Source organism: Hydra viridissima, unplaced genomic scaffold, assembly GCF_058129835.1.
Source record: "Hydra viridissima isolate aposymbiotic clone 2 unplaced genomic scaffold, HvirCarnegie_v1 scaffold_1, whole genome shotgun sequence".
Lineage (NCBI taxonomy): Eukaryota > Metazoa > Cnidaria > Hydrozoa > Anthoathecata > Hydridae > Hydra > Hydra viridissima.
This window is the reverse complement of record NW_028324300.1, coordinates 4173063-4186300: the sequence shown is the minus strand read 5'-3', so window position 1 is coordinate 4186300 and position 13238 is coordinate 4173063. Positions and strand designations below refer to the sequence as shown.

At 31.8% G+C, this 13238-nt stretch overlaps 1 protein-coding gene and 1 pseudogene across 2 annotated transcripts; both read left to right on the top strand.

Moving 5' to 3' along the window:
- Positions 1-4061: 4061 nt before the first annotated feature.
- On the top strand, positions 4062-7640 carry LOC149892956 (uncharacterized; annotated as a pseudogene). Its single transcript, XR_016451136.1, has 4 exons — positions 4062-4201; positions 4575-4694; positions 5409-5519; positions 5623-7640. The product of XR_016451136.1 is annotated as an uncharacterized LOC149892956 (transcript).
- A 1-nt stretch (position 7641) lies between these two features.
- On the top strand, positions 7642-11805 carry LOC149892955 (uncharacterized). The gene is made up of 3 exons (XM_090086746.1): positions 7642-8337; positions 8381-8520; positions 11751-11805. The coding sequence occupies exons 1-3, from the start codon at positions 7642-7644 to the stop codon at positions 11803-11805; spliced, it is 891 nt and encodes a 296-aa protein (XP_089942872.1).
- Positions 11806-13238: the final 1433 nt, after the last annotated feature.

Here is a 13238-nt window from a genome sequence, read left to right as displayed (position 1 = left end):
ATTGGTGTTGAGGTCGATGTAAATTTTCATAAAAGGTTCTTCTGTAAAGGTGATGCCTCGATGAATTTTGGTAATGACCAAACCCATTCGCTCATATAGTTTCATGTTTTCATGATAGACAACGTATTTCTCTTTGTTGTTGAAATTCGGAACCAGCTTGTCTACTTTGCCTATTTTTAATCTTTCAGTAGCTAAGGGCTAATCGTTGTAATTGTCGTGAAGGTGATCAGGGTAGTCCAAATCGACTTCAAGAATGCAGGGCATAGGTTTCCAATTTGAGAGTTCATCTTCATTCATCCATCTAAATTCTCCAACGGGAAGATTTTTGCTCATCGCCCATCCGTACAAGTTGTTAGCGTCCAAGTACTGAATGAATTTCGATGGTTTTGAAGGATCGTACAAGTCGCCCATGTATTTGTTATTAGCAGTTTCAAGTCGGTTCGAGATCATGCTGATTCCACCGCGTATTCCACTTTGAAACATGAGAAGCATGTCAGGATCGAATAGAAGCTCTAATTTAATTCCAGTTATTTTTAACATCGCATCCCAAGCTGAACCAGGGGAGGTGTAATACCAAGGAGGGTCAAGACCGTAATAGGTACGACACACCTCTCTGAAATTTTCAAAGACATCTGCAAGCATCAAGACATCAGAGACGTTGTATAGTTCGTGGTAGCCTTTAAACGTTTCACATCCAATTCGTTCCAAACGTTTTGAGCATGCGCATAGTCTATTTCATCATCGTTCAGTTTGGAATGGAAGGCTTCAATAGGAGGTAATTTTGTTTCTGAGAATTTATCAATGAAGTCCACCCATTCATAAGGGTAAACGCCTTTTTTTCTTAATAAATCAAATTGCTTTCCAGAGTAATATTTAGCAACGTTTTTGCATCGGTCGTTGTTTAGATTTTTAGCCAAACTGTCTAAACTACCAGCCATGAATCTGAAGCAGTCAATAAACCTCAATTCTTTCCATACTTCCTTCAGTTTGCCTTTCTTATCAATAAATTCTCTCACTTTGATGCTTTTTGAGAAGCTGATGTATTTTTCATCGTTGTTGGGTATGCAATTTAATTTTCCATCTAATTTCTTGATGAACAAATGGCTGTCATAACCAGACAAATTATTGAAAATGACGGGTATGAATTTTGGAATTTGATATTTTGCATTGCATTTGTTATGCGCAGCTCCTCGATATTTTCCAATCAAATGGCAGTGATCGCACACTTTATCACCGTCAAGATCTTTACTGCAAATGTGACATTGTGTTGCATCTTTAAAATTCTTTTCATCCTCATCAGTCATCACTTTCTTTTCTATTAAATCAATCTTGTTCCAAATTTTTCTAAGGTCTGTTTCGAGACTGTTTACAAACTTTTGCGCAACATCATCATCATCGCTTTCTGCTGTGTACGTGACAGGTTTTCCTTTATAAAGGTTTTCGTCGAAGCATTTGATGTAATAGCAGAAGGAGCTTGAAACGTGTTTTTGGCATTTTTTGGTGTACGAATCATCATCAGGATATTTAGTGTTATCGTCAATGGGTTTGATGAAACTTTCAAAGTCGGCATATACGACGTACGGAACTTTCATCGACATTTTATAGTTTTTAAGCTGAACGGTTGTTCCTTCTTTAGGAAGTTCGATTCTCACTGGGGCTTTAGCATAGCAATAAGGTTGATAATTTTGGAGCTTTTCTTCCTGGTCATAAGCTTGGAGGCAATTTCTGTAAAAATATTTTTTGTGTTGACGAGCTGATACTGAAGAACCAGCAAATCGACTGAAATTTTTAATCACACAATAATGGTTAGTGTCATTGTTTGAAATGAGCAGCAAAGCAACAGTATGCTTTCGATCTAAAAATTCAGATGTTCGCACAGGGCGAGGTTTTTTTTCAATATAACAAAAGACGTTGATGCTAATGTCTGGATTGATCTTTTCAAACTTGTCGATTTTATTAAGATCGACAGGAAATTTAATTCCTTCCCATTTCAACTCTTCTGATTTTAGAACCAACTCTTCATTAATTCTTTGATTGTCTCTATTTTTCAGATTCAGCGCTCTGGTGACCGACCATTTAAAGAATTGATCGTCTTTGTTTTCCATGTTGATAATCGCCTTTTTGTTTTTCAGTTCAGTAGGGAAATGAATGTAGGAAGATCCGCTGAAAGGTTCGTAATCAATAAAGTTAATATCCATTCTTAAAATTTTAGATATTCTGCAATTAGATCCCATCTTATTGTATTTGACTCTATTTTCCAAGACTTTTTCTTCCATTTCACCCATTAACTTTCTTAAATCCTTAGCCTCTAGTATAATTTCAGAGTTGGATGAAAAACTAGCCATTCGAGTAGCTTCTTCACCAGTCAAGATGCTTACAGATTTCATTTCACACGTTAAAATAATTCTTACTTTTGTATTCCTTTCTCCTTCCATGACATGAATAGTAGACTCTCTAACCAAGTTAAAAAAGGCTGCAAGGTCTTCATATCGAACAGAAGGTTCGTAAGAAAATTGCCTAACAGTATGCTCCACTGCATGATCAGTCATTTTAAACTTTATTGTAAAAGGTCTAACGGGACGAGGAGCGGGAACAGGTGTACTAAATACAAGACCTTTGAGAGACTTTATCGTTTTTTCCACTCCATTTCTAACGCTGCTCACTGCATTCTTCACAGCAGTTAGAACGTATGGATCAATAACAGTAAGCACTTGGTTGAAACCATGATTAACCACATTCATAGCAGTCGTCTTAAACCTTGAAAATAAACCAGGAGGACCAGGTGTGATGACGTTCGTTGAATCGACAACAGGTGTGTCAAGGATAGATGGTTCAGCTCTAGTCACCCGATTTTGCAAGCGAGCAGGTCCGAATGAAATCAAGTCATTGGAAACAGGTCTTTGTGCAGGAACCGGTCTTTGAACAATTGGTCTTGCATCAGTTGTAGGTCTACGCGTTACAGGTTTAGAACCAATAATAGGTCTTGTTGTTTTTATAGCTTCAACGAGCCCGGCTTTTCTCATTTTTGTGATACCTTAGATGGCACGGTCTTTAGCCATCATTTTAAAATCTTTCACGGTCATTCTATCCATTTTTATTACGAAAAGATTTTTATTTAAGTCATTTTCAATTTTTCGCTCTTTGGCGACAGTTTTAGCTTTTTGCTTTTTAGCAACAGCTTTATCTTCCATTTTTATAAGGAAAAGATTTTTTTTTTCGGTGCTTTCAATTTTTCGCTCTTTGGCGATTAATTTCTTTGAAGATTTACCACTCATTTTATTTTCGCCATGATTTTCTTTAAGTCAATTCAATTTTTTAAAATCTTGGCACACTTTCGGCATATTCTCTTCTTCGAAAAGTCTTTACAGTTTTTTCAATTCTCCCGTGAAAAGAATTAAAAAATTAAGCAGCAAGATAATTCGCATGAATTTCACTTATTTCATCAAATAGATGTGCACAACCCATTTCATCAAATTTAATCACATACTTTCTTTCCATCTTTTTCATTTGGAAGGAAAATTTATTTAGCTCAATTCAATTTTTTCATTTTAGCAACTTTTCAAGATCTAAAGGATATTGAAAAACCATTATTTTTTAGGTAGCAGGAGCGCACGTTCCTTCCATTTTTCAAACTGTTGATCGTACTCCCATTCCCCAAAACCAGAATCAAAATCGACCAAAAGAGGATTTCCATCTCTATCAGAACCGAGTGTTTAAGAAGCGCCGGATTCATCAATCACTTCAAAATCGTCAACAAACACATATCGATTTCCATGAATATCAATAATAAAGATCTTTTTTAAATACCAATCTTTCTTAATTTTTTCAATTCTTCGAAAAGAATTAAAAAAGGATCTCATTCAAAAATCATGAACTCAATTTCAGTCTGCATCCATCTTAGAGCGCGATGGTCATCCATCAGCAGGTCTTACTCTTCATCATATTTTTTAAACATTTGGTCTTTCATCTTAATATAATTAGTACAGAAACGTTTTATGTTTAATGTTTAATGTCGTCGTTTCGTCATTAGTTTCTAGGCTTTGAAAGAGCGCGTTCTTAAAATGCACGTGGCCATTGGAGAAAGATCAATGAAGCGAGTTAAAACTTTTTTTCTTTTGGAATTTAATTATTAGTTTAGATATATTACATAAAGAATCATATGAAGATAAATTATAATCGTTAAGATCATCTTATAATTGAAGTAAGTATATAAAATAGTTATATATACCTTTTTATTAGATAAAGTAGAAAGGATTTAAATTTTAATTAGATAAAGTAGAAAGGATTTAAATTTTAATTAGATAAAGTAGAAAGGATTTAAATTTTAATTAGATAAAGTAGAAAGGATTTAAATTTTTATTAGAAAAAGTAGAAAGGATTTTAATTTTTTAAATCGTTTACATTTTTTTTGCTTTAGTTTATCTTTTTGCAGTTTTGTTTTTATTATCTTATTTTTTAGAAGGAAAATAGGGGTATGTATGTTATTTAAAGTTATACCAATGCTATTTCCATAAAATGGTTATTACTACATTGAAATTTCTGTGATGCTATTAAATATTTTTGTTCTTTTTTAGAAAATTTAGAAAAATAAGTTAAACTTTTGTACCAACACTGGCATGGCATGTCACATGTTATTGTATGTAAAGGTTAAGTTTTGTTATGAAGATTACAGTTCTTATGAAGAAAAAAAGAAGGTAAAGAGTATTATTTGTAAATATATATTTTGTATCTTTTTAAATTTTCTCGCAACATTTTTAAAATTTTGTGTATGTGTTAATATGTGTTATATAATTGTTTTAAAAATGTGTTTAAATAAGTATATAAGCTATTTATTTAAGTATATATTTAACCTTATATACATATTTAAACACATTTATTGTGCTTATAGTTTATACATATGTTTATATTATGTTGTTTCCGTTATATAATTGTTTCAAAGTGCTGTGACTTGGTAAACGTGTAGAGCAAGATTTGTCAACTTTGCCAGCCAAGTGATGTACTTTTAACAGAGGGTTACACGATGATGTTTAGTGTCAAACTTTTACTGCTTTAGGTCTAGCTGTTTTCAAGCCATTATTGTTAAAGATTATTCTAAAAATACATAATGTATTTTAATAACATTTTGCGCGATGTTGTTACTTATGTTTTGTTTTATATGAATGTTATCTTACTTAAGTTATTATATACATATATTATATTAACTTATGGTGTGTGCTATTGTTGTGTTGTTGCTGTGATGTTTTTTTGTTATCTTTTGAGTTAGTAGACATTTGGCTTATCTTCATGTTGGCGTCTATTGTTAAAAATGGATAGGTAGTTTTATTCAAAATCATTAATCTAAAAGCCAATACAAATTATTTTGCCATATATACAATTTGATTTATCTCAATTTGATTTTTTGTCTTTAGCGCTGTTTACTACATGGTTTTGCTCTAAATATTCTGGAATCATGATGTTCCAGCATGAATTATTTTGTAAAAGCTAACATAAAATATTAATATTTTACAACTCCTTCTCTGGTAACTCATTACAGCTTTTCTCTATAAGGTATATGGATTTTCATTTTTTGTATGTAATGTTTTTCTTATTTATTTACTTAATCATTACATTTTTTTATTTTAGATTTATCAGATGATGTATTTATGTGGTATAGAAGAACAAAATATTGTAAAGTTTTATGAATTTTTAAAAAATGTTTGCTAATAATTTTTTTTGAAGAAATAATGTTTAAGTTTGCAAAAAAGGGTTTACAACATTTTTTTTGTTTTAAATTTTTCTTTGTTAGCAGTATGTTTATTATTAGAATTGCATGTTTTTAATAATTTTTTTAATTATTTGCTAAGCTAATTTTTTTCAAACATCTCCTAGCTGATATATATATTTTTTTAAAGTCATAAGATTATTGTATAATTTAATTTAAATGACAGTCTGTTATATTTAAAAAGTATTTGTGTGTGCTATTTAGAGTAGAAAGGAAATTATATAGGAAAGATCGCAATCTTCAGGATTCATTTCTTTTCTGATTCGTATAACTTTCAATTGAAAGTGAAGTTTAAATGGATGATATTAGGCTAGAAGCAGATATTAGTTTAGAAAATGGAAATGTTAATAGGCAAGTTAATTGTCGCAGAAATGAAAGAGATAGGCTTCGGCGAGATGAAATTAATAATCGACAAAATGCTAGAAATGCTGCTCGGCAAGCAGCAAATAATTCAAACCCAAATGAGGAGAGCTTAACTAGGCGAATTGAAAATAATCGTTGCAGAAATGAAAGAAATAGGCTTAGGCGAGATGAAATTAATAATCGACAAAATGCTAGAAATGCTGCTCGGCAAGCAGCAAATAATTCAAGCCCAAATGAGGAGAGCTTGATTAGGCGAGTTGAAAATAATCGTCGCAGAAATGAAAGAAATAGGCTTAGGCGAAATGAAATTAATAATCGACAAAATGCTAGAAATGCTGCTAGATACGAAAGAATGTATTGTATTGCAAGAAGTGATACTATTCTAGATTACAATTATTTAGGAGAAATAAATTATGTTTGTCAGCATTGTAGTGCTAAGAAATTTCATGATGAAACACATATTTTATGTTGCCATAATGGAAAGGTAGTTTTGTCGCAACCTTCATCATTTCCACAAGATTTAGAAGATTTATTTAAAGGAAACTATGCAGATAGAAATGCTAATCTGCATTTTTTAAAATATATTAGAAATTATAATGCCTGTCTTTCTTTTGCTTCATTTGAAGCTAATGTAGTTCAACCCATGAACCATGGGCCGCTATGTTTTAGAATATGTGGTCAAGTTTTTCATCGTATAGGTAATCTAAGACCAAATCAAGATGTTCCGCCGACATATTGTCAACTAAACATCTATGATCCACTTGCAGCAGTAAATTTTGGAATGCAACAACGTGGTAATGATCTTTGCTTAAATGATTTAATGTTGCGATAGCAAACTATTATTAGTGAAGAGAACCCATTTGCTCTTGCATTTAAAAACATGGCTGATGTGGAAGATGAAGAAGTTCGTCGAGCAGCTCTAGAAGGGCGCTCAGTGTCAGTTGTAAAAATGTCTTTACTTGAAGGGCAAGATAGATGTCGCTATAATTTCCCTTCACATAACGAAGTGGCAGTTGTATTTGTTGGTGAAGATGGTGCACCACCTGCTTCCAGGGAAGTTGTTATTTACCCAAGAGGTCATCCTCTTAAAACTATATAAAGTTTGTCTGCCAACTTAGATCCTATGGTTTATCCTCTATTTTTTTCCGAGGGGTGATGCTGGTTGGCATAATCAAATGGTTCACAACCCTGAACGTGCTACATTGGTTAGAAATCATGTTACATTATCTCAGTATTACAATTATAAACTTTCAGTTAGACAATGTTTTTCTTCACTCTTTTATGGCAAAAAACTGTTTCAGCAATATGCTGTTGATGCGTATGTTAAAATTGAAGGCCAGCGCCTTGCTTTCATCAGAAATAACCAAAACAAACTGAGAAGCGAGTAGTATGATGTCTTACACGACCATGTAAACAACCTCGGAAATGATCATAATGTTAGGTCAGGGCGTGTTGTAGTTTTGCCATCAACTTATGTAGGAAGTCCTAGAGCTTTAAAAGAAAACTTTGAAGATGTTATGGCTATAATTAAAAAGTATGGTAAACCAGATCTTTTTATTACTTTCAATTGCAACCCAAAATGGCGCGAGATAACTGAAAATTTATATCCAGGTCAGACAGCAAATGATAGACCTGACTTGGTTATTCGAGTATTTAAACTCAAATTAAATAACCTTCTCAAAGACATTTTTCAGCACGGTGTATTAGGGAAAGTTGTAACACATGTTCTGGTTATTGAGTTTCAAAAACGTGGTTTGCCACGTGTTCATATTTTATTTCACTTTGCAAATGATGATAAGCTTGAAACAGCATATGATATCAATAATTTAATATCTGCAGAAATTCCAGATCCGATTGTTAATCGAGACCTTTATGACGTTGTTAAAACTTGCATGAATCACGGTCCATGTGGCATACTGAATCCAAATTCTCCCTGCATGAAAGATGGGCTGTGCAGCAAAAACTATCCTAAAGAATTTAATGCTAACACAGTAGTAGTTCATAATGGTTATCCACGATATAGACGTCGTGATAATGGTTTGGTTATCAATATTAAAGGTAACAATGTAGATAACCGCCAGGTGGTACCTTACAATCCATGGTTATCAAAGAAATATCAAGCTCACATTAATGTTGAAGATTGCATGTCTGTTAAGGCTGTTAAATATTTGTACAAATACATATACAAGGGTCACGATTGTGCCAATATTTTAGTAAATGAACAAATTAATCATGATGAAGTAAACACTTTTTTAGATTGTCATTATGTTAGTGCACCTGAAGAATTGTAGAGAAGGTGCAGAACAAATGGTTTTAGATCGTGCAGCTCAACGTGATACGCACCTAACAGCATGGTTTAACTTAAATACTGAAAATGAAAGCACACATTGCTATTCGTATGTAGACATTCCTTATCACTTTATATTTGATGATAAACATTGTAAATGGAAGGTTAGACGAAGGGGTGGTGATAAGGTGATAGTAAGAATGTATAAAGTTAATCCAACTGGAGAATTGTTTTTTCTTAGACTGTTACTTTTGCAAGTAAAAGGAGCAACATCTTGGGAGGATGTGCGTACTGTTAATGGTATTGTCCTTAAAACATTTCGTGAAGGATGTGTTTTGAAAGGTTTGTTGCAAGATGACACTGAATGGCAGAATACTCTTTCTGAGGCGGTTTTAACACGTATGCCAAAGCAAATTAGACTGTTGTTTTCAATTATTTTGACCTTTTGTGAATCTGACAATCCTTTACATCTCTGGAATACATACAAAGCTTTTATGATGGGAGATTTCATTCACCGCTCAGTCCCATTTCTAATAGCTGAACAAGCTACTCTTCATCAAATTGAGAAAATTATTAAACAAAGTGGTAAAACGCTGGCTGATTATAATCTGCCTGTTATTGATGAGTTTATTGGCTTAAATCTAGAAAATTTTGATGAAAATGTTCAACAACTGAAATAGTAGAATTGTGTATAAACACAACCAGCTGAAATAGTAGAATAGTGTGTAAAATGTTCTTTGCATTGGCAATGGGTGCAGAAGTTTGCATTAACTGAAAATATGGTGAATGGATATAGGTGAATTTTCCAAATGGCTACTAAAACTTGGGAATGGAACAATACCTGTCAAAGAGGAGGATCCTTTTAAAGGATGCATTGAAATACCAAATCAGTGCATTATTAATGCGAATGAATCGATGGTTGAAAAGATTTTATGGAGATGCTGATGCTGATCAAAATGATTATTCTAAACGCGTGATTTTAACACCAACTAATGTTGATTCATTATCAATGAAGAAGTGTTTGAATGTCTGCCGGGTGAGGTCAAAATTTATTTAAGTGCTGATCAAATTGATACTGATGACCTTAATGAAAGAAATAATTTTCCTGTTGAGTTTTTGAACAGCTGAACTCCTTCAGGTATGCTGTTTAAAATTGAAAATTGGTTGTGTCATTATGCTACTTAGAAATTTAGATCTCAAAACTGGGTTATGCTATGATACTCGAGTGAAAGTTTGTGCTCTTCAAAATAATTATATTGATGCAGAGGTTTTGACAGTGTTTCTGGTGGTAAATAGGGGTTTTTGTTCCTCAAATTCAGTTGGCTCCTTCAGATTCTAATTTACCTTTTGTTCTAAAACGTCGTCAGTTTCCTACCAGATTGGCTTATTTAATGACAATTGATAAAAGTCAAGGTCAAACATTTGATAGAGTTGGGGTATATATCTCAAAAAACCCTGTTTCTCTCATGGTCAACAATGTGTTGCATGTTCAAGAACTAGAGGATTTTATTTTTGTTTTTCAAAATTGATAAACATCTCATTCAAGGTATGGTGGGTGAAAAGTGTTACACAAATAATGTTATATTTTTTTAAATATTTTAATGTTTTTTTCATAGTTTTTGATAAATATACCTGTCATTTAATATGTTTATATGTGTTATAATATGTTTATATGTGTTGTATGAAACCATATTTGTTTATAGCTGTATATATGTTTAAATTATTTTGTTTCCATGTTTTCAAAGTGGTGTGAGTTGGTATTATATTGAGCAAGATTGATAACCTTGCCAGCCAAGCGATGTACTTATAGCAGAGGTGCGACTTGGCAGCATTTAATGTCAGGCGGTGTTACTGCTTTAGAGCTAGGTTGTGTTGTCTAGCCTTTTTTAATTATTCTGGAAACAGAATAATGTCTGTTAATGTTTAGCGTAATGTGTATGGGAGAGTATGCAACCTTGATCTTTAAATCTAGGGTGTTTTAATGTCCTAAATTTGAAGTAATTGAATAACTAATATTGAACATAAAAACAAATATACTTTTATGTAGTTATATGTTGAGTAAAAAGATAAATATATAGTTAACTTTAAATTGGTTTTCTAATTTTGCCTTTCATATTTTAATTTGGTTTGTTATTTTCGCTGGATTTTAGGATCAAGGGTGTAAATATTCTATTGTTATGTGTTATTGTTGTGATGTTTTGTGTTGATAGACTGCTTGGCTTACCTTCACGTTGGTGTCTATTGATTAAAATGAATAATAGGTAGTTTCATTATTGGAACTTACTGCTTTAATTTATTTACAAAAAGCCAAGACAACATTATGCTAAAAATGCAGTTTATATCTTAATTTGATTTTTTTTTTTTTTTTTTATATATATTAGTATTGTTAATCCTTTTGCACTTCGAAACAGATTTTATAGACATATTTTTGATAAATGTTTATATTAACTTCCATGTCAAAATAGGTTACTATAAATAGGTAAATCTATTTTCAGTTTTTATGTGGTGTTTTTTTTTTCTTAAAGATTTACGATTGACGCATTTATACGATTGGTAAAAAATAAAACCTAATTACCTTTTATTGTTAATTTTCGTCAGTTAAAATGATATAAATATATGAAATTAGTTAAATTTATATTTAATTTTCTCTATTTTATGCCTGATAATTTGTTGTACGTAACTTAGGGGATCTTTTAAAACGGGGGGTGAAGATTGTAGTTTTGCGCATTTGTCGAATATCAAGTTACTTAAATTTTGTATGGTATTTAACTAATTAATTAGCTTAGTTTGCATTTGCAACACTTTTGAGGAAAGAAAAATTTCTGATATGTTAAATTCTTATATATATTAAAAAGAAAAAATTCTTATACATGTAAATGATTGTTTTACATTTTATTATTCTGGTAAAAGGTCTCCATCAAAAACTTGATTACTCTTAATAAAAATAACTCTATTCTCCTGACCACCATTAAGGCAAAAACGGGGAAGGGAGGTCCTTTACTAAAAACTATTGAAACAAAGAGGGCATATATAAAAATGGTAAGATTAGTGCCATATATAGTAATAGTCAAATGATCAGTTATTTTTAATAAATTTATTTAGTTGTGTGTATTTAACGTTTTAAAGTCAATTTCCTTTTTTTAAAGAAACATGTATCAAGGGGATACCAAAAAATTAACTGATGTATAATTTACGTTCGCTTTATATTAATCTTATAAATTAAAGTTCATGTTATAAAAAATTTTACAAGAATTTAGCTTTACTTTTTCGTCAATTTAAAGCATGACGAAGTGTTATTATTTTGTGTCAGTAACTAAAAGCGTATTGTTTTGAACTTAGCAATGTCGAGGAAAATGGTTATGCCTTACACTGGTATGACCTATGTCCGTTGTAAATTACTCAATCTTAAGTAATTGGTAAATTATTTTACCTCCGCATACTTTAATTTTACAGATTTTTATGGTTTAATTTTTTCAATTTGAAGGCGTTTTTCTTATTGGGTATTAGTTACGGTTTCACAACTTTAAATTGTGGAAAACAGCCACTATAAATTAAGTAACAGACCGACCATAACCCGTATTACGGGTTGCTTTTTGCTAGTATTTAATAAATAATTTCGATAATACAGATCATGACGAAGCAGTCTTAATATTGTATAAGTATTTTTTACCAATATGCTCCTCGGGAATTTCCATAAATTCCATGTGCACCTGAGTTCTGAGAAGGGAGAGGTCTTTAATCATTTTGTGTATCGGCTTGTATTTATTTTTAAACTACCCTGCAAGTAACGGTCTATACAAATTTGCACAAACCCTACATTTGAGCTTCCAAAGATTTTCAAACATTTTGCATTGCTGCCTGATTTTTTCAATGAGCTTAACAACTTCATCTACGACGAATTTACTTTTCATATTACCCATCTTTTTTATTTATGCCAAGAAATTTCTTAACCTGAATTCATTTTTTTTAAGTTTTAGCTCGAATGAAAAGAATTAAAAAATCAATATGATGGTTACCATGACAACCATGTGAAGAAGTCATCAAGAAACTTTTTTCAATGCTTTCAATTTATTAACTTTTAACATGTTAAAAAATCAATTTTGCTGATTTTTACGTTTTTCAAGCTTTTCAGAATTTAAAAAATCAATCTTGATTCGATTGTCTACCTTTCCATCTCGACGCTCTAAATATCTCCATCCACGACCAGTCCCTGCCATCGCTTTGTAAAGATACTTGTATTCAATCACCTCACCCGTTTCAATGTTGGTCATTTTCACAGTGATGAACTTTTTCTTAATCAAACGAAGCCATTCCCATTTTGGATCGGTTGGTTTTTCTTCTTTTATTTCACGTATTTTCTTTTCTTTTGCTCTTCCTAAAATCTCATCTTTACTGATCAAATTATTTTCAACCGCGAGCATCATCAACGTTATTAAATCGTTTGCTGTTTTACTAACACCGTTTCCATTTAGGAAATTTTTCAAATACGATGTTGTATATCTCATTTTATTATACCAAGATTTTTTTTTAAGTCAATTCAATTTTTTTAAATTTCCCGAAATGACATCTCAATAAAGAGCAGTCATGTTGGTTCTATCTGAAACAAATTTAAGCAATTTATCAGAAATAACCACTGCAAAAATAACGGTATTTGCAATAGTCGAAGTTCGGAATTTAAGGTTTACCACCAATTCAGCTGTTTCCGACGCCACTCTTTCTTTTTACTTGCTGATATCAACAAAGAACAATAGATATAATTTTATATATTCAAACAAGGACAACCCTGATTGACAAACAAGTTCATTTGTACCGTAATATTTCTCATCA

What these genes read in the sequence shown, in the direction of transcription:
- LOC149892955 (XM_090086746.1), top strand. Translation starts at nt 7,642, where the DNA reads ATGGCTATAATTAAAAAGTATGGTAAACCAGATCTTTTTATTACTTTC. An exon ending in ACGATTGTGCCAATATTTTA is followed by an intron (nt 8,338 to 8,380) that starts GTAAATGAACAA and finishes ACACTTTTTTAG; the next exon opens with ATTGTCATTATGTTAGTGCA. An exon ending in GAAAGCACACATTGCTATTC is followed by an intron (nt 8,521 to 11,750) that starts GTATGTAGACAT and finishes TTTTGAACTTAG; the next exon opens with CAATGTCGAGGAAAATGGTT.